This window comes from Schistocerca americana, chromosome 5 (assembly GCF_021461395.2).
Source record: "Schistocerca americana isolate TAMUIC-IGC-003095 chromosome 5, iqSchAmer2.1, whole genome shotgun sequence".
Lineage (NCBI taxonomy): Eukaryota > Metazoa > Arthropoda > Insecta > Orthoptera > Acrididae > Schistocerca > Schistocerca americana.
This window is the reverse complement of record NC_060123.1, coordinates 96459899-96486534: the sequence shown is the minus strand read 5'-3', so window position 1 is coordinate 96486534 and position 26636 is coordinate 96459899. Positions and strand designations below refer to the sequence as shown.

The following is a 26636-nucleotide window of genomic DNA, read 5'->3' as shown; positions in this document are numbered from 1 at the left end:
CTCTAACTACGAGGGCAGTTCAATAAGTAATGCAACACATTTTTTTTCTCGGCCAATTTTGGTTGAAAAAACCGGAAATTTCTTGTGGAATATTTTCAAACATTCCCGCTTCGTCTCGTATAGTTTCATTGACTTCCAACAGGTGGCAGCGCTGTACGGAGCTGTTAAAATGGCGTCTGTAACGGATGTGCGCTGCAAACAACGGGCAGTGATCGAGTTTCTTTTGGCGGAAAACCAGGGCATCTCAGATATTCATAGGCGCTTGCAGAATGTCTACGGTGATCTGGCAGTGGACAAAAGCACGGTGAGTCGTTGGGCAAAGCGTGTGTCATCATCGCCGCAAGGTCAAGCAAGACTGTCTGATCTCCCGCGTGCGGGCCGGCCGTGCACAGCTGTGACTCCTGCAATGGCGGAGAGTGCGAACACACTCGTTCGAGATGATCGACGGATCACCATCAGACAACTCAGTGCTCAATTTGACATCTCTGTTGGTAGTGCTGTCACAATTGTTCACCAGTTGGGATATTCAAAGGTTTGTTCCCGCTGGGTCCCTCGTTGTCTAACCGAACACCATAAAGAGCAAAGGAGAACCATCTGTGCGGAATTGCTTGCTCGTCATGTGTCTGAGGGTGACAATTTCTTGTCAAAGATTGTTACAGGCGATGAAACATGGGTTCATCACTTCGAACCTGAAATGGCAATCAATGGAGTGGCGCCACACCCACTCCCCTACCAAGAAAAAGTTTAAAGCCATACCCTCAGCCGGTAAAGTCATGGTTACAGTCTTCTGGGACGCTGAAGGGGTTATTTTGTTCGATGTCCTTCCCCATGGTCAAACGATCAACTCTGAAGTGTATTGTGCTACTCTTCAGAAATTGAAGAAACGACTTCAGCGTGTTCGTAGGCACAAAAATCTGAACGAACTTCTCCTTCTTCATGACAACGCAAGACCTCACACAAGTCTTCGCACCCGAGAGGAGCTCACAAAACTTCAGTGGACTGTTCTTCCTCATGCACCCTACAGCGCCGATCTCGCACCGTCGGATTTCCATATGTTTGGCCCAATGAAGGACGCAATCCGTGGGAGGCACTACGCAGATGATGAAGAAGTTATTGATGCAGTACGACGTTGGCTCCGACATCGACCAGTGGAATGGTACCGTGGAGGCATACAGGCCCTCATTTCAAGGTGGCGTAAGGCCGTAGCATTGAATGGAGATTACGTTGAAAAATAGTGTTGTGTAGCTAAAAGATTGGGGAATAACCTGGTGTATTTCAATGCTGAATAAAACAACCCCTGTTTCAGAAAAAAAATGTGTTGCATTACTGATTGAACTGCCCTCGTACAATGTTGGCAACCAGAAAGTGATCAGCAAAAACGTGATGCCTGTAATTAAAGTTCACTGTGCCCACTCTGATGGAGAAATAAAGTTATTGATCACTGAAGCTCATTACGCTGAGGATTTAGGATGATGTCTGGGATTCACAGAAAATGCAGTTTACTATAACAATTTTCACTATATTCTGAAATCTATAAAGTGTAAAGTTTCAGACAAATGTTTAACCAAGCAATGCTACTATCAGCTCTTGTACTATCAGAGATGTTCAGAGTCTATTGCGCAGATCCTATTATCCCTAGACAACGAAACTGTTCAAAAATCGTTATCGACTTCAAAGTGAATGCTCGCCAAAATTTGATGTTAACACTCATCAAATACCACGTTAGTAATGGTAGAAAGTCTGTCCTGCGGCGACACGTGAAAATACGGCATACGCAAACTGAGAATAAATCACTGATATCATTCCGCAAGTAACACTTTACCACAATGCGTACTCATTGTTACGTGCAAACCGAGTTACATAATACGGCATCCAAGGCTGTTCCTTGCAACTGCACAGACGCGACGCGGCTTCCGACACGCGGTGCGGACCGCCGAAGGCGCAGCCGACAACATTTGCCTTCCTGACTAGCCGCTGTGGCCAGCAGAAGACCACTACAAGTTACTAAATAATTAACCGCTTCATTCGCTGAAGGCCAGTGAAGCCCTCAATTTAATTGTGCTATCAGCACACAGGTAAGTATCTGTAATAAAATTCTGATGTGGCTATCTTAGCTTTATCTAATCATTTACTTTATCTATCTTGCTTCCATACTTTTAGGACACAAAAACAGAAAATCATGAATTTCAATCAAAATATTAAAAGGTCTCTATGGGGACTCCCCAGAGTTGTCGCAGCTCTGTGGAGGACTACTGTATTAGCCCGCAGCCGTCTTCGCTTCGCAGATTTCAGCTGAATACAGCGTTGCCGCCTGTAATGGTCTTTCATCCGCAGATTCAGAAATAATATCGCGTTCCCCAAGGAAGTGTTATAGGCCCTCTATTGTTCCTGATCTATATAATGACATAGGAGACAATCACAGTAGCCGTCTTAGATTGTTTGCAGATGATCAAAACGACTTGCAAAATGATTTAGATAAGATATATTTATGGTGTGAAAAGTGGCAAGTGACCCTGAATAAGGAACAGTGTGAAGTTATTCGCATGAGTACTAAAAGAAATCAGCTAAATTTCGATTACGCGGTGAGTCACACAAATCTGAGGCCTGTAAATTCAAGTAAATACGAGGGTTGCCCAGTAAATAATGCCCCATATTTTTTTTCTCCGAAATAAAAAATATTAGAAATGTGACACTTTAGGTGCGAGTTATTTGAAGTTTCCCGCGTGTGTACGCAAAGTTTCAATTTCCTCCGACAGAGAGCGGTGGTGTAGGAACGTTCTAAAATGGCGTCTGCAGGTGACATCCGTCATAAACAACGTGCAGTGATTGAATGTCTCGTAGCAGAGGAAGAAACCGTGGGCAATATTCATAAACGCTTGTGCAAAGTCTACGGAACATCTGCAGTCGATAGGAGTACTGTTGGTCGCTGGGCACAGAGGGTGAAAGCATCAGAGGGCGGTGCTGCGGAGCTCCGAGATTTGCCGCGGTCGGGAAGGCCTCCCACGGCTGTCACGCCTGACATGTTGCAGCGGGCTGATGTTCTCATTCGACGGGATCGACGCATTACGACTCGACAATTGGCACTGGAGTTGTCAGTAAGCAAAGGAAGTGTGGATGTGATTATCAATCAGCTTGGATACTCAAAAGTGTGTGCAAGATGGGTTCCTCTGTGTCTTACTGTCGATCACAAATCCCAAAGAAAAGACATTTCTTTCGATTTGTTGCGACGCTTTCACGTTGACGGGGAGGCCTTTTTGTCACGGATTGTGACAGGTGATGAAACTTGGGTGCATCATTTTGAGCCCGAAACAAAAAGACAATCGATGGAATGGCGTCATGCTTATTCTCCACAGAAGAAAAAATTCAAAACAGTTCCTTCAGCCGGAAAAGTCATGATGACTGTGTTTTGGGATTGCGAGGGCGTAATTCTCATTGATGTGATGCCAAAAGGCAGTACCATTAATTCAGAGGCTTATGTCAAAACATTAGACAAACTTAAGCAGCGCTTCCGGCGCCTTGGGCGTCATGTTAACCCACAGGATGTTTTGATTCAGCATGATAACGCTCGTCCTCACACAAGTTTGAGGACTTGTGAACACATCGCGAAACTGGGTTGGATAGTGTTACCCCATCCACCCTACAGCCCCGATTTGGCTCCTTCAGACTTTCACTTGTTTGGGCCAATGAAGAATTTCATTCGTGGAAGACGTTTTGCCGATAACGAAGAAGTGATTCACGAAGTGACAACCTGGCTCCGTAGGCAGAGTACAGATTTTTACCGGCAGGGAATACACGCTCTTGTGTCTCGCTGGAAAAAGGCCGTCGAACTTGAAGGAGATTATGTGGAAAAATAAAGCAAGTAGACAAAACATCAGTCTTTCACATATGTAAATTTGATTGTTGTGGAATAAATACTTCTGGAGAAAAAAAATATGGGGCATTATTTACTGGGCAACCCTCGTACTTAGGGATTACAATTACAAATAACCTAAATTGGAACGATCACGCTGATAATGTTGTGGGTAGAGCAAACCAAACACTGCGATTCATTGGCGGAACACTCAGAAGGTGCAACAGGTCTACTAAAGAGACTGCTTACACCACACTTGTCCGCCCTATTCTGGAGTACTGCTGTGCGGTGTGGGATCCGCATCAGGTGGGACTGAAGAATGACATCGAAAAAGTACAAAGAAGGAAAGCTTGTTTTGTATTATCGCGAAATAGGGGAGATTGTGTCACAGATATGATACGTGAATTGGAGTGGCAATCATTAAAACAAAGGCGTTTTTCGTCGCGACGGGATCTTCTCATGAAATTCCAATCACCAGTTTTCTCCTCCGATTGCGAAAACATTCTGTTGGCACCTACCTACATAGGGAGAAATGATCATCACGATAAAATAAGAGAAATCAGGGCTCGCACAGAAAAATTTAAGTACAAAATTGTTAAGGCTTTCGTGGCCACTTGTTGACAAACTGCCTATTGGCTTCTGTCTCGGGTTCTTCGGCCAGCTTAGATGAACGTCGGCCGAAGAACCCGAGACAGAAGCCAATAAGCAGTTTGTCAAAAATTTAAGTGCTCGTTTTTCCCGCGTGTCATTCGAGAGTGGAACGGTAGAGAGACAGCTTGAAGGTGATTAATTGAACCCTCTGCCAGGCACTTTATTGTGAATCGCAGAGTAGTCACGTAGATGTAGACTCTACTGCAGAGTACCGACCGAAACACACGCCTTGTGCTTGGGCTAGATACTTCCGCTTCCTGTCCCGTTACACAAGCTTTTGTGGCTCAGGAAGCTAACAGGCGCTCGCCCAGTAGCGACCGACACAGAAGCAGCCGATTTAAGACCTGGACTCGTGGTGGAGCACGAAATTTTCTTGTAACGAGAATAGCAGTGTTGTCGCGCCAGCTAGTACTTGTACACAAGAGGTTACCGCCTGGTCACGGATGCGAGAGGGGTGGGCGTAAACTTTTGACCGTATTCTCAGTACTCAGGATACAAGAGGACGCGTGCAGGCCGCACTGAGACGGCAGTCTGAGTGGTGGTGGAATGCAGGAACGGGAAGAGCGACATGGAGAGCAGGGTGGCTCACGCTGGAGGCCGCTGGAGGTGAGCAGAGACACAGGCGGGCGGCAGACGGCGGAGGGTGTGCGCGCTGCGTTCTGCTGGCCAGTTACCGCGTGGCTCCTCCCTCGCGCCTCCTGCTGGCCGCATTCACACGCGCGACCTTGGTCTGCTCAGCAAGACAAGGGAAAGCGCATGCTGTCAGCAGTCCTTACTGGAATGAACTATTCTGTGCTGAAAGACAGGCTGGCTTGGCACCTCGGCGTGTGGGACTCACGCTAATAACGTGACTGCGAGGCATACGAAAAATAATAATAATAATTCAGAATAACATTTTGTTACGAGCTCTAAAATATTCCCACTCTGCCGGACGTCCTGTACATTCTGCTCGAGGAAAGGAGGGACACTGGTGGACCAACAGTAAGTACGAGGGTTGCCCAGAAACTAACGCACCGCATTTTTTTTCTCAGCCGAAAACAATGTTACGAATGCGAAACGTTACGTACGCATTATCTGAAGTCGCCTGAGTCAGCGCGCGCCAGCTTTCCGTCACTTCCGACACATGGCGTAGCTGCATGACAGTTTCAAAATGGTATACATAAATGGATATGGCGTCCGAAAGAACAGACACCATATCCACATAAGTAAATAGTTCTGGCAATACCGGCCATGACCTTCTTCTTCTGTGCGGATGTACACATATTCCCCGAACTCTTGCGGGGCTTGGTAAAAATGTCTTCCACGGGTAATGAGTGTGTTGGGTAGGGGCACTACGAATGTAGTGTGTGGGCATACCAGGTGAGAATGTGGGTCTCGCGGGTGGCGGGCGCGAGATAGTCCCTGCAGTCGCACTATCCTCTCTGCCCTCGGTGGCCCAGATGGATAGAGCGTCTGCCATGTAAGCACGAAATCCCGGGTTCGAGTCCCCGTCAGGGCACATATTTTCACCTGTCTCCGTTGATATATATCAACGCCCGTCAACCGCTGAAGGTATTAATATCATTCTAATTTCGTTTCAAAATGGCGTCTGTAGGTGCTGTACGTTGCAACCAACGTGCCGTCACTGAATTTCTCACTGCAGAGAAAGAAACAGTGAGGAATATTCAGAAACGCTTGTGCACGGTCTATGGAGTATCTGCTTTCGACAGAAGTACAGTTTGTTGCTGGGCACGGAGGGTGAGGCCATCAGAAGGCGGTTCGGCGACGTGGCTCAACGATTTGCAGCGGTCGGGGATACCATCCACGGCTGTCACGCCGGGCATGTTGCAGCGAGCTGATCTCATTTGTGGGGACACACGCATTACGACTCGGCAGTTGGCGCTGCGTCTGTCAATCGGCAAAGAAAAAGTCGATGCGGACTGCTGAACACATCTCCAAACAGGGTTGTACAGTGTAACCCCATGCACCCTACAGCCCTGACCTAGCCCCCTCGCACTTCCACTTGTTTGGTCCATTAAAGAAAGCCATTCGTGGAAGACATTTTGAGGCCGATGAGGTGGTGGTTCACACAGTGAAGCACTGGCTCCATCACCAGGACAAGGATTGGTACCGACAGGGCATACATGCCCTTGTTTCGCGCTACAGGAAGGCCACAGAATGGTGTGGACATTACGTGGAAAAATAGGGTATGTAGATAAAACACCATTCTTTCGTGTGTGTAATTCTTATAATGTTCAATAATGGATTGTTGAAGAAAAAAATGCGGTGCATTACTTTCTGGGCAACCCTCGTAGTATACTGGCACATAGTGGAACACGTCGATAATTTTAAAACAAAGCAAGGACATATTATCGTGATAACTTTACGCTACAACTCCAACTTTGAAAAATTCATGAACTTTTCATTAGTGACAAACGCTCAAAATAACACACATGGAAGTGTGCCTATCGGTTAACAATGCTTTATTGTATGTAGTACGCTAAATAAATATAACAATTCATTTAACAACCTGTTCCTCGCTAAATTCCATAAAATGAATGATACTAAAATTACTGGTTTGTATTGCCAACTTATCTAGTGTAGCCTAGTTGAGGCAAGCCCTTTAAGTCTTGCAAGCAACTGCTCCTGTACTTCCTTACTATCCGACTGATGTACAGACAGCACGAACTACAGGAAAAAAGAAACCAACAGAGGGGCAAAATGTTGGTAAAAGCTGTACGGTTGTTGCGCCAGGCGTATTTATCGGCTTTGAAGAAAAGCAGACTTGAAAAATTACTACCGCATTAGCAGTTTGGGGAGTCAAGAAACGTCGAAAATAATTTTTTATTACTTATTATTTTCTGATTTTAAGCAAATCCTACCTCGCCAAATATAATATTATGTTAACATGCTGCCGCGCGGTCTAAGGCACTGCAGTCATGGACTGTGCGGCTGGTCCCGGCGGAGGTTCGAGTCCTCCCTCGGGCATGGGTGTGTGTTTCCTTAGGATAATTTACGTTAAGTAGTGTGTAAGCTTAGGGACTGATGACCTTAGCAGTTTAGTCCCTTAAGATTTCACACACATTTGAACATTTGTTAACATACTCAGCTTCATTTTGATTCTCAGCCAGATATTGTGTATAATTATTTGAAAAAAGAAACAATTATACACAAGCGAATATAATCGATACATCACAAAAGCAACAATCAGGTCAAAGTTACGCTCTTCAGAGATGAACGACATGGCAACTACATTTAGCAACGAAACTACTGCGAGAGCTACGCTAAAAGAAAAATAATTAGTACTTTTTATTTATATTTCGACATATTGTAAAGCGATTTTGGATCATTCGTCATACCAGTTCCTGACAGTGTGTCTTCTCTGCAGTTCGCAGCTGCGACGAGAAAGGTTACCACCACACGGTTCAAAGCTGCGCTGGTACAGTTCGCTACTTGCAGGACGACTGTTAGCCAGAAACAGGTTAATCTCAACGTGTCCACTGCGTCATCTTTACGATACTCCAACTGCTCCACGTTCACACGCCTACATTTTTAGGGTCAGTATCCTGCGAAGACGGAGCTTTTCTTCCGCACCCTGGAAAGACCACTGTACGCAGAGAGGACGTCTGGAACGGTAAAGGCGATAGCTTTCCCCTTCTCGGCGTGTCTTTGCGCGCGAAAGAGAGAAATCTTCTGCGAAAGAATAAGCGAGGGTGACGCGTGTTGAGTGAAAATAGCTGAAAACCACAGCCGTGACGTCGAGAAGAGGGGTAACAGGTCTCAGCCAAAAGCACTCAAAGCCAGCCTCCGCTTCTGCGAGCCTGCCGTATGCTCCTCCGTCCATTACCCGACGTTTCCAGCGAAAGCACCGTGTCGAGTCACGACTGGCATAATAACGCAATTTCGTCCTCAAAAAATTTGCAGTACATACCAAAGAATGCTTCCGGGGTTTTAAACACTAAGTACATCACTAGGAATAGGTAACTGGAGGTCAATAAGTGGTAACGTCTCTGCAATTGGCAAACTATTCTTACAGCATATTCACAACTCGCGTGTCATTTTATCATGTTACAGTTTAACGTACAATGCGGTGCAGATGTTGTCTTTCTTTGATCTGTCAGCCAGAAAACTGAGTCATATTTAGGAGGATTTAATGGCAGTTAAGCGTGCAAACAAGCCGCTGTCTCTCGCCCGACGTCACAACAGTGATAAAAATCCCCTCCCCCTCCGTTTCAATCTGTCCGTCCGGAGGGCAAGACGGATCTGCACAGGTCCTCTCGGTGTTGCTCGAGAGGAACAGGGTTGTGTGCTGAGCACGGAGGATTTATTTAACCCTCTCTGGTTCATTTCTGTGGAAGACTACCTCATTTCTTTATCTTGTCGACTTCCTTAATTTTCGACACCCTCCGACAGGACCTCATGTGAAACGCTTCGATTCTTCTCTCTTCCCGTTTTCCCAGTCCGTGACCCGCTTCCGTATAGTGCCGTGCGACAGACGCTCATTCTAAGGAATTCCTTAGTCAGAACAAGGCCTGCGCGTGACGCATGTAGGCTTCTACTGGCGAGCAGCGGCCCCTCTGCCTCTGCTAGGCCGCCTCTTGCATCCGCCTCCCTACGCCCGCCATGTCTTATTTCGCTTCCAGGGGCGATTCTAGAAGTCGGTCAAACGGGGGGGTGGGGGGGGGGGGGTGTTTGGGGGAATAGAATATCGCTTCACAAAAGGAGGGTTGGGGTCCTCCACCGACAAATTGGCAAAAGTTGGTGTTGCTTAAAGTAGTTTTTGGTAACTGTTTTGGAGTTTAGGGTAAAAACGTGTCTACAGAATGTGTGTGCCCGGGTAAACAATACGATTTGACCCATATGTCCTGCGATTTCGAAGTTCTTGTCTGCGGTCAGCAATTTAAGTGCTGGTAGGCATCCCGGCATATTTAGCTTTCTTGATTATTGTTAAAAAAAGTTTCAAATGGCTCTGAGCACTATGGGACTTAACATCTGAGGTCATCAGTCCCCTAGAACTTAGAACTACTTAAACCTAACTAACCTAAGGACATCACACACATCCATGCCCGGGGCAGGTTCGACCTGCGACCGTATCAGCAGCGCGGTTCCGGATTGAAGCGCCTAGAACTGCTCGGCCACAACGGCAATGTATATTAATAAATAATAAGACGCCCATTTTAAGTTAAATGACTTTTGTTGGTTTAGAGAGTAAGCTATTTGCCGCCCTTATTCTTTTCTTAAAATGTGTGTGAAATACATTGCAACCTATATTGCTACATAATTATAAAAAAAATAATGACTGAATCTGTTGAAGTAATATATTCGCTGATTTCTGAAGTCATTTTATCCAGTGTAATATGATACTCCATTGGAGGGGCTATAGCCCCCATAGGCTCCCCCCCCCCCTCCCCCCACTTGCCGCCGCCTCTGTTCGCTTCCAAGGTTGCCGATTACTTTCACACCTTGTGTCTAATGTGGACCTCAATTTTGATGTTACGTTTATCACTGATCTGATATCTGCTACTTTTCAGTGCCTTCCTTTTTCCTTGGTTTACTCATTCTATATTTTTATTACATTTCTCTTACTTCTGTACTTTTAGTAGCACTACTTTTATGTAATTTTTTCGCATTAATTTAATACCTAAACATATGCGGATGCCGCATGCCCGTAATCCTAATAACAGGGCATTTGTACCCAGATACTCCAGTTAAACTTGACATGTAACATACTATACCCTGATGGTTACGACCAGTGTATCCGAGAAAGCACGAGCGTTACGGAAATGCAAACAACAACATGGAATCGCGCTACGGTCTCGCTGAAAGCGTCTTTTCCAACAAAGGAACGACAGCAAATAGAAACGTGTTTCTCGTAAAAATTTCGAAGTCTGCAACCGAGAACTTACGAAATGGATATTCAGGGCGTGGGAGTCATACATACTAGTTATAGTATAGTGTGAGAAAGTGTTCGGGGGCTGAATAGTAGCGATTCCACCGCGAGTAACAGGACTTCTAGTAGTAACGTGCAGTAAGTGACTAAAGATATGAGCAGTTTCCATTTCGCTTTTGTGGTCGTTATAACTCCTGAAAGACTACTGGGCCCTTACAGGGCCTATGCTGAACACCAAGTTAGGCTGGCTTCAGTATTAGGCCAGGGAACAGAGTCCTCAGTACCATCAGAAGCTAGCGCTCTCTCTCTCTCTCTCTCTCTCTCTCTCTCTCTCTCTCTCTCTCCCTTCCCTCTCCCACCCACTGTTAACACAGGGCCCTCCCGGCCCGGCACGCACCAGCGGCTGACTGGGGAACAGCTACGCGGTGGGTGGGGTGCAAGTTGGCCGCCTCTCAACAAGAGACAGGCTGGGGGCTGAGCGACTTCCGGTACAACGCAATAAACATGAGGCAGGTAAAACCAAACACCGCACAAAAAACTACGGTCACTTTATCTTTCGCCGGCCGGAGTGGCCGTGCGGTTCTAGGCGCTACAGTCTGGAACCGAGCGACCGCTACGGTCGCAGGATCGAATCCTGCCTCAGGTATGGGTGTGTGTGATGTCTTTAGGTTAGTTAGGTTTAATTAGTTCTAAGTTCTAGACGACTGATGATCTCAGAAGTTAAGTCCCATAGTGCTCAGAGCCATTTTTCACTTTATCTTTTCCGAGTGTACTGGGCTAATGCGGAGCACCAAGCTGCAATTACGATAAATTATTAAACTTCGCGCTCGTGCGGGACATTACAGCGCTCCTCCCCCCCTCCTTCCTCTCTCTCATGCCCGTGTGTGCCCTTTACTTACAGACTTTCGAATTACTTCGGTATCAAACTTATAATTAACTTTTCCAGGTTTCACGCAAATGAGAAAAGACGAGCCGCTCCCTTTCTTAAGGTAAAGCGTGGGTCTTATTTTCGGTTTGCAATGTACAAGAAATGTTGAGCACAACGTCTCGTTCCATTTCACATAACATAATTTTTGCAACGTACTACCGAGCACCATGCAACTTACATTTAGTATTCACAATACGTGGAAATACTGTTTACAAGTTTAGATAATTCTATTGCCGTTCATTTGAGGTCTTGTAATTGAAGTAACCCAATTTTCGCTCTAAAACTGCCTTCCTGGAATCCTGGGAGTTGTTGGTTTTATGGAACCAGTGTGACACTCATGTTTTAATTACTTTCGGGAACTACTGGAAACCTAATTTTGTATGACCGGTACACCACCGCTGCCACTGCCCCTCAGAAACCTTGCGCCCTGCTGCTTCTCCAGATGTAGCAAATTCGCATACGTGCGTGCGGTGACACGGCTACGCTGCTGCCTTTTCACGGTAAATACTTGGCATAGCGAGAAACAGCCTACTAGTTGTGAAAAACTGGAAATGTCGGAAGGAAGGAATGACGCGAACGACCCAGTCGATCCAGCATACTACTCGCTCACAACGTCCGGGAACAGTGCCCTGCAGTTCTGGATCGGTGGAAGCCCACGTGCGGGACTTGGGGGGGGGGGGGGGGGGGGGCTTGCTTCTTCCGCTCCACGCAAACCGTAAACATCTCTGTCAGGTCGCCCTGAACAAATACACTGACAGGCATGAAAAACGCAACACTCAATAAATGATGTGTAATTATCTACTTAATCAAAGCGAAGTACTTCAACTAATTTTTTGAGACGGGTATGTTATTGGCGTCGCTTTGCGAGCAAACAATGAAGTGTTGATTGTTTAGTGCACAAGCTTCAATCGTTTTTTCCGGTGCAACTTGCAAAAGACATCACTGAATGTCTGCGACGTTTTCCTGCCCTTGAAGCGCTCATTGTCGTACCTTCAATTGTTCCCCATACAGTCACACGTGTTTGTCGGCTCTTTCAGCGATTGTCGTAACCGGTTTCGTAGAGTAAACATGCCGTTAAGGCCTGAACAAGCTGCGTAAGCTGTTGCTTTGGTGGAAAATGGCTGCAGCTTACATTACGTTGCGGAAGTGTTGAGGACTACACCTTCCACGATATCCAGAACCGCACGAAGCTACGTGGAAACTGGAGGCTTTGCAAGGAGACCAGGAACAGGCTCGACAAGAGCAACATCAGAGAGAGATGATCGCTTTTTACAACTTTAATAAGTTCTCTGAAACCGTCACACCACCACCATTGAAGAACGAAATCCATTCCACCATGTTCGATGGGTCAATGTTAGTGAGAGAACTGTTTGAAGAAGACTGGAAGAAGCCAACCTTCAGTCCAGAAGAGATGCTACACGTCCGGAACTCACCACAGAGCACTGCATTGCTCGACTTCGTTTCCCAAGGGAACATCTTGACTGGACAGTACAACAATGGGATTAAGTGTTGTTCACCGACGAGTCGCGATTTGGCCTCCGATCACCTGATGGAAGGGAGGGGTCTGTAGAAGGCCACGGGAAAGGTATTCTCCTTGCACATTCTCATCTAGGATGCCATTTCAGCGTGGTTCTGTAATGGTGTTGGCAGGAATCAATACAGCTGCAAGCACGGATTTGAGCTTCGTGGAGCATGGGATCCTTACCGCACATCGGGAGGCGCAGGAAATCCTTCTGGAGCATGTTGTGCCTTTCGCTCCATTTACTGGTAACGATTTTATAGTAATGCAGGGCAGAGCATGCCCACATGTTGTGCAAAATGTGCAAGAGTTCTTGGATGAAACAGTGATTCAAGCTACGGGTCGGCCTGCTCGGAGCCCTGATTTGAATCCACTTGTTCTCGTTTGGGACCGGCTGGGGAGACGAGCCCGCCAACAGTGTCCAGAGACCCTACAGGACCTACGGAACGCCCGTCTGGAAGATTAGGATATGATTCATCAACAGGACATTACCGCATTAGTGAGGGGGATGCCTGAAAGGTTGAATGCTATCATTAGTGCGGCAGGTGGCAATATACGCTTTTGAAGACGTGAACAGAAGTATCTGAGAGCGTCTCCGAGGTTCAGTGAAGTAAAATACGGAGTGTCCAACATCAGAACTGACGTGCATTAGCATTATCACCTTACTCAAAATTTCCCTGAAGTGCGCAAATCTGGCTTAATTTCTTAAATTTGTTTATAATAGTCTTTCTTTTTTCATTGTTGGACGCTTAGATGGGACCACGCCACAATATTCTATCATAAGATAGTGGATTGGTCTTATAAAAGTGTCAGAAATTTAAAATAAATTTCACTTTTTTGTACGAAACTGACGTGTTGCGTTTTTCGTGTCGGTCAGTCTAGCACGAATAACTGCTCGTTATATTTCGCTGCGTGTCGCATCCACTGGTTAATCACTTACCTCCCCATGATGTTCGACCGGTGATGTCCAAATCCCTTTTCAATCAGCTTGTGGACCACTGAACCTGCCAACAAACAAAGAGAACATATTTCTAATTAAATAATTCATTAAAGCGTCACAGTTTACTATATTAATGATTTTGAGATTATGTCTTCTCTTGGGTAACTAAATAAATGCAGTTTTAGTTTTGCTATATAATTTTAGCCTTAGTCTAATGAAACTTCTTCAGTGACGAATACACACACACACATTTTCTCTTACATGTAAATACAGTGCCAGCTCGGTGCTGCTTGTGATGTACAATGCGATGGCTTTATACTGTTACAAGTTAGGAAAAGCGACCTTTCAACCTTCTTTTCTGACTTCCAGCACGACTATCCTATATTGGTTCAGAGCAGAATGCTGCAATTACCGCCTGGTTTGGAACCTATCGCCGTTGAGACAAGCTCTGAAACTCGTCTCCGGCCTTGTCGGTTAGGAGGACACATTTATACGACCATTGTCCTTACGCCGTGTTACGTGGCTGCAAGTGGTACGCCGCTGCCTGCAGATAGGTTGGACACTCAGCGCTGCTACAGCAACAAATCGGGCACTTCACTCACTCATTTGATTATATGCATGCGACGACACAACTCATTCATGTAACTGATTCGCCACGATGGGCTATAAATCCGCCACCTTCAATGCTAGTGCACAATCACGTTCGACCTCCTGCGGGAATGTCAAAGTAGCAAACAAGGTGTATATGGACGGGGACGGCGGATGGGCGGCTCTGGGTGGGGATGCTGGTCGGCCGGCCGTGGCGCGTACCGAGACAGTCCGCGCAGTTGACGTAACTGATGGGATTCCAATTCGGTTTTACAGAGATTACTCTGCTGCATCGGCTCCTTACTTAGCTTGCGTTTATCGCGAATCTCTTGCCCAAGTCCCGAGCGAATGGAAAAAAGCGCAGGTGACGCCTGTATATAAGAAGGGTAGGAGGACAGATCCTCAAAATTACAGACCAATATCCTTAACATCGGTTTGTTGCAGGATTCTCGAACATATTCTCAGTTCGAATATAATGAATTTCCTTGAGACAGAGAAGTTGCTGTCCATGTATCAGCACGGCTTTAGAAATCATCGCTCCTGCGAAACTCAACTCGCCCTTTTCTCACATGATATCTTGCGAACCATGGATGAAGGGTCTCACTTGACTTCCGGAAAGCGTTTGACTCGGTGCCCCACTGCAGACTCCTAACTAAGGTACGAGCATATGGGATTGGTTCCCAAATATGTGAGTGGCTCGAAGACTTCTTAAGTAATAGAACCCAGTACGTTGTCCTCGATGGTGAGTGTTCATCGGAGGTGAGGGTATCATCTGGAGTGCCCCAGGGAAGTGTGGTAGGTCCGCTGTTGTTTTCTATCTACATAAATTATCTTTTGGATAGGGTGGATAGCAAAGTGCGGCTGTTTGCTGATGATGCTGTGGTGTACGGGAAGGTGTCATCGTTGAGTGACTGTAGGAGGATACAAGACAACTTGGACAGTATTTGTGATTGGTGTAAAGAATGGCAGCTAACTCCAAATATAGATAAATGTAAATTAATGCAGACGAATAGGAAAAAAAATCCCGTAATGTTTGAACACTCCATTAGTAGTGTACGGCTTGACACAGTCACGTCGATTAAATATTTGGGCGTAACATTGCAGAGCGATATTACGTGGGACAAGCATGTAATGGCAGTTGTGGGGAGGGCGAATAGTCGTCTTCGGTTCGTTGGTAAAATCTTGGGAAGATGTGGTTCATCTGTAAAGGAGCCCGCATATAAAACACTAATACGACCTATTCTTGAGTACTGCTCGAGCGTTTGGGATCCCTATCAGGTCGGATTGAGGGAGGGCATAGAAGCAATTCAGAGGCGGGCTGCTAGATTTGTTACTGGTAGGTTTGATCATCACGCGAGTGTTACGGAAATGTTTCAGGAACGCGGGTGGGAGTCTCTGGAGGAAAGGAGGCCTTCTTTTCGTGAATCGCTAGTGAGGAAATTTAAAGAACCAGCATTTGAGGCTGACTGCAGTACAATTTTACTGCCGCCAACTTACATTTCGCGGAAAGACCACAAAGATAAGATAAGAGAGATTAGGGCTCTTACAGAGGCATATAGGCAGTCATTTTTACCTCGTTCTGTTTGGGAGTGGAACAGAGAGAGAAGATGCTAGTTGTGGTACGAGGTACCCTCCGCCACGCACCGTATGGTGGATTGCGGAGTATGTATGTAGATGCCTAGTAAGCAGAAGACACCGGGTTCGAATCCCGGTCTGACACAGGTTTTCGCTCGTGGCCGCTGACATCGTGAATTCCACCCCTTTCCTTTCCTCCCCCGGCCCCTCCCCACCCAACCTTCAATTTCATTCACGGTATGGTCATGGACACGTCACAATACGATAGCTTCTTTCTATCTTTCTGTCGCGTCTTCACATTATGCAATCCTACCGCAGCAATTCGATACCATCGACTGGCATATACAGACACCACTTACGTTAGCCCTGTATTGTGACGTGACGGCATGGTACGATTTGTAGCACACCTATCTGCGCTCCTAGGAGCCCATTTTGATCTTTTAAAGAGGCGACTACGTTTCTTAGTTTATCGTACATCCCTGCGGGGCAGACGAACACCTGACCGTGCCTCCTAGACCAGAGTGACACAGCGACAGCGGTCGGCAGACGCAGTCGCCAGATCCTGCCCAATATCGTCGGCCGACGGATTGGGCACAGTGCGTCCGACCTCCTCGGTCAGTGCCGGCCGCGGTGGTCTAGCGGTTCTAGGCGCTCAGTCCGGAACCGCGCGACTGCTACGGTCGCAGGTTCGAATCCTGCCTCGGGCATGGATGTGTGTGATGTCCTTAGGTTAGTTAGGTTTAAGTAGTTTTAAGTTCTAGGGGACTGATGACCACAGATGTTAAGTCCCATAGTGCTCAGAGCCATTCGAACCATTTTTTTTTCCTCGGTCAGTTTTTGGCGTGGTCAAGAAAGTCTGACAAGGGGACCTCCATACTGTGAAACACGGATTTTGATGCGCTTCAAATATGTTGTAGAGGCACTTACGCTGTGTACCTGGCTATCTGGTTTTTTAACGACGGGCCTTGGTTTTTGAGAAAATCGATTTTGAAGTTCATTGCGCGCTGTGCACTCCGTAACATTACAGGTATTTCGAGCAGATCAGCGTAGCGCAGCGGTAAAGGTTCACGGCTACCGCCGTGGAGGTACCGTGTTCCAATCCTGTCGTGTACTTTTTTTCAAAATCGATCGAATTTTTCAATTTTATTTCAAAGAATATCAACAAACAGTGTAAGGTGTGCGAAATTATATAGATATATTCAGTCATTAATTTTTTCAAATATTCATTCCGTTTGTGGTTCGCATCTTATTCTCCCACTTCATCTTCTTCGTTGAAATCTATCAATTCATCATCAATAATGATCTGTCTTTCGGCAAAAAGATTCTGTATTGCGATACATATCTCATCGCCAATTGCAACGGAATTGGTAGAGGTCACGCTAGGCGGTGTATTTGTTACGGGACCAAATCGCGGAATAGATTTTCAGCGTATTTAATGGCATTTGTGATTTCGCCTTTTGATTCTTCATTCAACTCCTCTACTTGTGGATCTTCTTCTTGCTGCACTACTGCAGAAACATTTGGTTCTTCCATTTAACAGAATTTTTCTAGCATACAGCACTAGAGACGATTTGCGAGCAGCTGAAGCTGTAGTTAGATGCGAACATAAAGGAATGCAACTCGCATCCTCATTGGCCTAGGAGCTGGGGTTGCCGTTACGGCTTACGGTATTCACGAGAGAGGGGGACGATAATGGGCGTAGATCGATTTCAGGTAATACAAGAAGCGGCTGTTGTATGAACATATGGAACTCCAACTGCGAACCACAAACGAAATGAATATTTGAAAAAATTGCCGGCCGAAGTGGCCGTGCGGCTAAAGGCGCTGCAGTCTGGAACCGCAAGACCGCTACGGTCGCAGGTTCGAATCCTGCCTCGGGCGTGGATGTTTGTGATGTCCTTAGGTTAGTTAGGTTTAACTAGTTCTAATGACCTCAGCAGTTGAGTCCCATAGTGCTCAGAGCCATTTGAACCATTTTGAACCATTTGAAAAAATTAATTACTGAATATATCTTTATAATTTCGCACACCTTACATTGTTTGTTGATATTCTCTGAAATAAAATTGAAAGATTCGGTCGATTTTGAAAAATGAAAAAGAACTACACGACCAGGATTCGAACACGGTGCCTCTAGCGCGGTAGCCGTGAACCTTAACCGCTGGGCTACACTCACCTGCTCGAGATATATGTAATGTTATGGCTATACAAAGCGGGCAATGAAATTCAAAATCGATTTTTTCAAAAACTAAGGGCCGTCGCTAAAAAACCGGATAGCCAGGTACTCAGTGTAAGTGACTCTACAACATATTTGACGCGCATCAAAAGCCGTGATTTGCAGTATGGAGGGTCCCCTTGTGAGTAAGCTCGAATTTATTTTATGAAGGAGCGTACACACTATTTTAACCTCCTTGGGCGTAATGGATGCCACGCCGCCTCTGTCCTTCGAGAAGAGTTCTGCATCGCGACTTTTGCTATTAAAACGACGCCGAATGCATGTAAACTAAGGTATATGTGTTTCGAAAAAAGACTGGTTACTACTGTACACTCTTTCCTCTGTTACTGGAAGAACCAGACAAGTTTCACAAACATACAAACGAGATGAATAGAGAAACATGATGATTCGTACTGACTACAAAAAGCGAGACTACAAACTGCACAACTTCAAATAAATTGAGCCAAAGAAGTATGTGGCACTCAACACTACACTGACAGTCATTCAGCATGTGCGAAAAAGACAAACACAAATTTTAGAATAAGATAAGACCTAAAGCACTGTAGAGTTGAGACGCATACACAAAATTTGTAAATCACTCCATTCAACCTCCTCACCACCCTATCGACTTAATAATACTTCGTAGACAGCCCGAAAAAGGGTCACTACAGCGACGTTAAGTGTAAGATACCGGTACACCACCTACCTCACCCCAAAAAATTATTTTTTGAGGTTGTAATTTATGCCTAAGATTACCGAGAAAGATTTTTGCCTAGTTACCATTTCCAATAAAGCTGCGACTTCAATCCTCTGATTCCGAGCTATATTCCGATTACGGTATTCTTCACCCTCAGAATGCCACAAACTACTACTTTCGAAACCTATCAGCTTCTCGGAGTCAATATTTCGTGTGAGAGAGCGTCGGCCGATTCGACTGAAGAAAAACTGACGACGCGAATTCCAGCGGTCGTCGTCCGTAGTCTAGGACGGAGCTGATCCTCGTTGGTACACAAAACGGGTTAGAACACTGTTGCAGAAACAACGAAACAAACACGCCAAATCCCCAAGATTGGCGATCCTTTATAGTAGCTCGAAACTTAGCGCGGAATTCAATGCGAGACGCCCATAACAGTTTCCACAACGAAACTTTGTCTCGAAACCTGGCAGAAAGTTCAAAGAGATTCTGGTCGTATGTGAAGTATGTTAGCGCCAAGAAACAATCCATGTCTTCTCTGCGCGATAACAATGGAGATACTATTGAAGACAGTGCTGCCAAACCAGATTTACTAAACACAGCCATCCGAAATGCTTTCACAAAAGAAGACGAAGTAAATATTTCAGAATTCGAATCGAGAACAGCTCCGAACATGAGTAACGTAGAAGTAAATATCCTCGGAGTAGTGAAGCAACTCAAATCACTTAATAAAAGCAAGTCTTCTGGTCGAGACTGTATACCAATTAGGTTCCTTTCGGAGTTTGCTGATGCATTAGCTCCACACTTAACAATCAACAACCGTTCGCTCGACGAAAGATCCGTACCCAAAGACTGGAAAGTTGCACAGGTCACACCAATATTCAAGAAAGGTAGTAGAAGTAATCCACTAAATTACAGGCCCATATCGTTAATCGATATGTAGCAGGATTTTAGAACATATATTGTGTTCGAACATTATGAGTTGCCTGGAAGAAAACTGTCTATTGACACACAGTCAACATGGGTTCAGAAAACATCGTTCCTGTGAAACACAACTAGCTCTTTATTCACATGAAGTGTTGAGTGCTATTGACAAGGGATTTCAGATCGATTCCGTATTTCTGGATTTCCAGAAGGCTTTTGACACTGTACCACACAAGCGGCTCGTAGTAAAATTGCGTCCTTATGGAATATCGTCTCAGTTACGTGACTGGATTTGTGATTTCCTGTCAGAGGGATCACAGTTCGTAGTAAATGACGGAAAGTCATCGAGTAAAACAGAAGTGATTTCTGGCCTTCCCCAAGGTAGTGTTATAGGCCCTTTGCTGTTCCTTATCTATATAAACGATTTGGGAGACAATCTCAGCAGCCGCCTTGGGTTGTTTGCAGATGACGCTGTCGCTTATCGACTAATAAAGTCATCAGAAGATCAAAACAAACTGCAAAACGATTTAGAAAAAAATATCTGAATGGTGCGAAAAGTGGCAGTTGACCCTAAATAACGAAAAGCTTGAGGTCATCCACATGAGTGCGAAAAGGAACTTGTTAAACTTCGGTTACACGGTAAATCAGTCAAATCTAAAAGCAGTAAATTCAACTAAATCCCTAGGTATTACAATTACGAACAACTTAAATTGGAAAGTAACACATAGAAAAATGTTGTGAGGAAGGCTAACTAAAGGCTGCATTTATTGGCACGACACTTAGAAAATGTAACAGACCTACTAAGGAGACTGCCTATACTGCTGCGCGGTGTGGGACCCTTACCAGATAGGACTGACGGAGTACATCGAAAAAGTTCAAAGAAAGGCAGCACGTTTTGTATTATCGCGAAATATGGGAGAGAGTGTCACAGAAATGATACAGGATTTGGGCTGGAAATCGTTAAAAGAAAGACGTTTTTCGTTGCGACGGAATCTTCTCAGGAAATTCCCATCACCAACTTTCACCTCCGAATGCGAAAATATTTTGTTGACACCTACCTACATAGGGAGGAACGATCACCACGATAAAATAAGGGAAATCAGAACTCGTACGGAAAGATATAGGTGTTCACTCTTTCCGCGTGCTATACGAGATTGGAATAATAGAGAATTGTGAAGGTGGTTCGATGAACCCTCTGCCAGGCACTTAAATGTGATTTGCAGAGTATCCATGAAGACGTAGATGAGCGATGAGATGGGCTGCATTGCGATTGCTGACGTGCTGATCTAAAAAGATCGTCCGTCTTCGGCCGATGACGGTCGTCGGCGGAACTCACCGACGTCTATTTGGTGCCACTGTGTCCATAGCCTTGGAGTTCGAGACACCCCAACACAGCGAACCGCAAAGTGAATTCCTCGATGACGGGGAAGATAAGTGACAACGCAGCCCATTCTGGTCGGGCGATAAGCGGGCAGCGCGTCGAGCACATTTGCCTATGGAAATGTCGGCGCCACGGCAGCGGCTGCAGCAGACCTGCGCGAGAGTGACGGAGGGGGACGGGGTAGGGAGCTGCCCACCCCTGGGGTGTGGCCGGCTGTCGCAGCAGCTGCAGCTCCTGCAGTCAGATGTAAATGTTATCGGGAGGGCACGTGGCGGCTGCCGGTGAAGGATAGCCCTGCTGTTGCTACCGGTCCAGACCCACACCCAGTCAGCCGCAGGAGGGACACGCGCCATATCGGGGCTCTGGCGCGGTCGTTGTAGGCCTGACACCGTGGTAAGGGTGTCTTCGCAAAGCTGAACGGAGTTTTCGCTTCGCCGACGACCGTCATCGTCCGAAGACGGACGATCTTTTTAGACCAGCACGTCAGGTGTGTGTGTGTGTGTGTGTGTGTGTGTAGGAAAACGACTACGTCCTTTTAAAAGGACCCATCATAGGGTTTTGCAAATACAGCTGTCTAGATTGACAAATTTATCTTCATCTACTATGACGTTTCGGCTAACGCTATCATCATCAGACAAAAACCTACAACTCGTGATACAAAAGTATCAGACATAACAAAATTTAAGCATAATCAGGTCATCAGTTCATCGTCAACGGAGCGCTTAAGCATAGCTTTTATTTTAAGGTGTACCCAAACCAAAAGGAGACGGCAGTAGTATGCAAAGAAATTTTTGTAACAGTACTATAATTACACTTCATGTTGAACAGTACATCTGTACTTAATTGCCACTGATATTGGTACAGCGATCCCAGCGCGTAGGAAGGGAGTGGATGGCTTCAGTGTAGGTGCTTGGAGGATCAAGTTTTCCAAGGTGTCCCGCCCTTCTTTGTCACAAGTGAAACTCTGACCTTTCAGAGATTATTTTCAAGGGCCGAAGATACGAGACTCACAGGGCGCGGTGTACTTGCTGTGACGAGGGTGTTCCAGGATTTCCCATCGAAATTTCTGAAGATGCTCAAGGGTTTTATTGGCCGCGCAATCCCGCCACATAACGCTGACACCACACAGGGATATTGTGCACCGTGCGCAAAACCGCTCTCCGTACACACTTTCAGCTCGCAATAAACCTGTGAAGCATGCCGCCCTCCTCCTGCGCAACGTAATCGCACAACCGGTTTTTGTGCTGACTGGGAGGAATCCATCACGCAACCAATTACGGAAACAACTATCCACAAATGAGGAAATGGCTGCGAAGCCGTCAACTCAACTGGGAACACGTCCACACTGTTTCTAGGTAAAAACTATCACCCACATACAGCGCCGCTGCACGAAAGGTCTGTTTTCAGCAGAGTCTACCTTATATACTGACACTGAAGATGTTATCATCTTTGCTACCCCCCCCCCCCGTAATCTGGTAATGAGTGAAAGAAATGTTAGGTGACGACTGTACACACATTATACGATTGCATAAACTTTACGTATTTCAATGGTTCAAATGGCTCTGAGCACTATGGGACTTAACATCTGTGGTCATCAGTCCCCTAGAACTTAGAACTACTTAAACCTAACTAACCTAAGGACATCACACACATCCATGCCCGAGGCAGGATTCGAACCTGCGACCGCAGCAGTCGCGCGGTTCCGGACTGAGCGCCTAGAACCGCTAGACCACCGCGGCCGGCCTTTACGTATTTAAATAGAGTTACAAAGTACACACTACTTCTTCTGATGTCCTGTGTCATTTGTAATAATAACAATAACTGTCATTCAGTACAATCAATTAGTTTTACTAGTGTATAACATGATGCATTATCTTTCCTCCTCCTCAAATGGTGCTTGAAAACAATTTAAGTGAGTAAATATTTAATTTGACGGTGTACTGTGACTCACATCAAGAGTAGGCCTAAGTAGTTACATTTAGACTATCAATTTGCTTGCGTGCTTGCCTACTTAGCATAGTATTTCAGCCATCACATATTTTTATGCAGTTATACGCATAGCCATGTTAGTTTTGCGACACTGCTTCCTTAGGCCTATCTTCTAAAATGTCTACTTTTATTAGGTATAGAAAATTGGCACTGGATTACATACTTATAAGTCTGTGCATTAAGTTAGTGACTATATGTATATGTGGAAACTGACCCGCCAGGGTAGCCGAGAGCGCTAATGCGCTGCTTCCAGGACTCGGTTAGGCGCGCCGGCCCCGAATCGAATCCGCCCGGCGGATTAACGACGAGGGCTGGTATGCCGGCCAGCGTGATTGTGGTTTTTAGACTGTTTTCCACATCCCGCTCGGTGAATACCGGACTGGTCCCCACGTACCGTCTCAGTTACACGACTCACCGACATTTGAAAACGTTCTCACTATTACATGGCTTACACTAGAAGCAGACAGCTGTGGTCACTAATTCCGTCCGGGGGTTGGGGGGGGGGGGGGGGGTGGCGGTAGGAAGGGCATCCGGGCCCCCTCAGCTACTACCACTGCCGAATCAATAGTAACAGGACCGACCCCGCGTTGAAGCGGGACAAAGGCCCCAAGAAAGAATGAAAGGATTGTATGTGTGTAAATTAATGACGCTTGCGCATTCGTTACACTGCAGACATTTTAGAATACTGTCACACTTGACATGCATCACTGATGTGGAGAATGCTTGGAAAGAACATTTTGGGATATGAGAAGTATCACGGATGCGGAAAATAATTCATTTATGACACTGTTGCGTATTAAACCAAGCATTATACATATAACGAAAAATTATCGTTTTTACTAGGGCAGAAAAAGAATGTACACGTAAATAAACAGCTAAGTACGTATAAACTTCTACGCATGTTAGATGTAAATAAGCTAGAAAATGGCAACGTTAAACAAAGCGGTAGACAAATTTACTTCTATATCTCCTTAAGCTGGTTTTTCCGATATCAGGTTCGATATCTCAAATTGTTTACTGGGGCAAACGCTAAGTCCTGTTAAATTTTTGCACGTTCTTACGGAAACACTCTGTATTATGGTCCAGTGACCACTGCTTAATACAACTACCTGCTCACAACTGAATGCTCGAATGCACATTCATTGTTGGTAGTTAGTTCAAGCTGCCACCATGGTTAAAGCACTGACTCCTCTTTTACGCCACGAATAAAGTTAGATTCCGAACTTATTGGACGTACAATGTATGTACCAGGTGCAGAAGTATGAAACCAGAGTTTGGTTGCAGTAATTACATATCTGTTGTTTGAAACTGATAAATTATAAACAACATTTTATTCAAAATAATCTCCATTGCTATTTATACATTTCCCCCATGTCTCCGGTAGGCTATCAATGCCACACCAAAAAAACGGTTCTTCTTCTGAAGCGAATCGGTCAGCGAGCCATTTTCGTACATTTTCATACGAATTGAAGCGTTGTTCGGCTAGAGCGTGTCACAGTGATGCAAATAGATGATAATCGGAAGAAGCCAAGCCTGGAGAATAAGCCGCATGCCCTGGTATTTCCCAACTGAACGCCTCGACAGTTTCCCTGATCCGTTTTGCTGTGTGTGATGCGTTATCATGGAGCAATATGACTCTGTTGCCTTTTTCCATATTCCGGTGGTTTTTCGCGTAATGCTCGACTGAAATCGAATATTTGCTGTTGGTAGCGATCACTGTTAACGGTTACACCACTTTATAGCAGCTCATAATAGATGACACCATTCCGATCCCACCAAAAACAGAGCTCTGTCTTCTTCCCAAAGCGATTTTGTGTTGCAGGCTTCACCAACGATTTACGACGCTTAGGATTTACAAAATATATCAATTTTTTGTCACCTGTCACTACTCGATGGAGAAGCGACTTGGTTTTGTATCTGGCGAGCAGCATTTCACAAATTGTCTTTCGATTTGCTTGCTGTCTCTAATTCAGTTTATGCGGAACCCATTTTCCCCACCTTTTGCACCTTTCCCATAGCTTTCAATCGAAGAGAAACGGCTTTCTGCGTCACATTCAGTTGTTCCGTGGGTTCCTGTTGTGTTTGAAATCTTTATCCAATATGGCTTGCAATTCGTTGTCTTAGAACTTTTTCGGTGGTTTCCCGTACTCGTCGTTTCTCAGGTCAAAATCACCACTTTTGAATTTTTTGAACCACTCGAGACACTGTCTTCCCACGAGCATGTTCGCCGAAAGCTTGGATATGCATTAGATGCGTCGCAAAAGTTTTCTTCACATGATAACAGAAAACGATTGCTGTACGCAAATCGTAGTCTGTCGGCACAAAACTTGACACGTCCGGGTTTGAAACTGATACCGGTGTATGGAACTTGGGTTACTGTTTGTTGACATTCGTCGTCACGCTTTATTGGAAGCAGATGGCGCTGCAGACGCGGTCTCAACGGGCCCTACGTTGACGGCTATCACCATCTAAAGGGAAAGTGCGGTTTCATACTTATACACCTAGTAAATATCGTAGCTCTGGTCTTCGCCTCCTGTTGTTTTTATCCTGACAAGGGGCTGGGAACGGGGGAAACGTGTAATACAGAAGCGTACTTAAAAGTATGTTGTACGTACCTAGCGTACATTTTAAGATAAAAATGTGCGCTGTAGAGCGATGGTAATGAATCCCAAATAAAAGAAGTGAAAGGCGTAAGGAAATAACTTGTGGCTGTCGTTGTGGTCATCAGTCCTGAGACTGGTTTGATGCAGCTCTCCATACTACTCTATCCTGTGCAAGCTTCTTCGTCTCCCAGTAGCTGCAGCAACCTACATCCTTCTGAATCTGCTTAGTGTATTCATCTCTTGGTCTCCCTCTACGATTATTACCCTCCACGCTGCCCTCTAATACTAAAATGGTGATCCCTTGATGCCTCAGAACATGCCCTACCAACCGATCCCTTCTTCTAGTCAAGTTGTGCCACAAACTTCTCCCCAATTCTATTCAATATCTCCTCACTAGTTATGTGGTCTACCCACCTAATCTTCAGCATTCTTCTGTAGCACCACATTTCGAAAGCTTCTATTCTCTTCTTGTCGAAACTATTCATCGTCCATGTTTCACTTCCATACATGGATACACTCCATACAAATAATTTCAGAAACGACTTCCTGACACTTAAATCTATACTCGATGTTAACAAATTTCTCTTCTTGAGAAACGCTTTCCTTGCCATTGCCAGTCTACATTTTATATCTTCTCTACTTCGACCATCATCAGTTATTTTGCTCCCCAAATAGCAAAACTCATTTACTACTTTCAGCGTCTCATTTCCTTATCTAATTCCCGCAGCGTCACCCGATTTAATTCGACTACATTCCATTATCCTCGTTTTGCTTTTGTTAATGTTCATTTTATATCCTCCTTTCAAGACACTGTCCAGTCCGTTCAGCTGCTCTTCCAGGTCCTTTGCTGTCTCCGACAGAATTACAATGTCATCGCCGAGCCTCAAAGTTTTTATTTCTTCTCCCTGTATTG

General features: G+C 45.4%; 1 protein-coding gene across 3 annotated transcripts in view; it reads right to left on the bottom strand.

Moving 5' to 3' along the window:
* The window catches only part of LOC124615355 (CD109 antigen), an 840079-nt gene that overhangs the window by 224240 nt on the left and 589203 nt on the right, over positions 1 to 26636 (bottom strand). For all 3 annotated transcript variants that reach the window (XM_047143167.1, XM_047143169.1, XM_047143168.1), the window contains one exon: positions 13758 to 13821. In XM_047143167.1, coding sequence (XP_046999123.1) covers positions 13758 to 13765 — 8 coding nt within the window. In that variant the 5' untranslated portion in view covers positions 13766 to 13821. The remainder of the gene's footprint in view (positions 1 to 13757; positions 13822 to 26636) is intronic.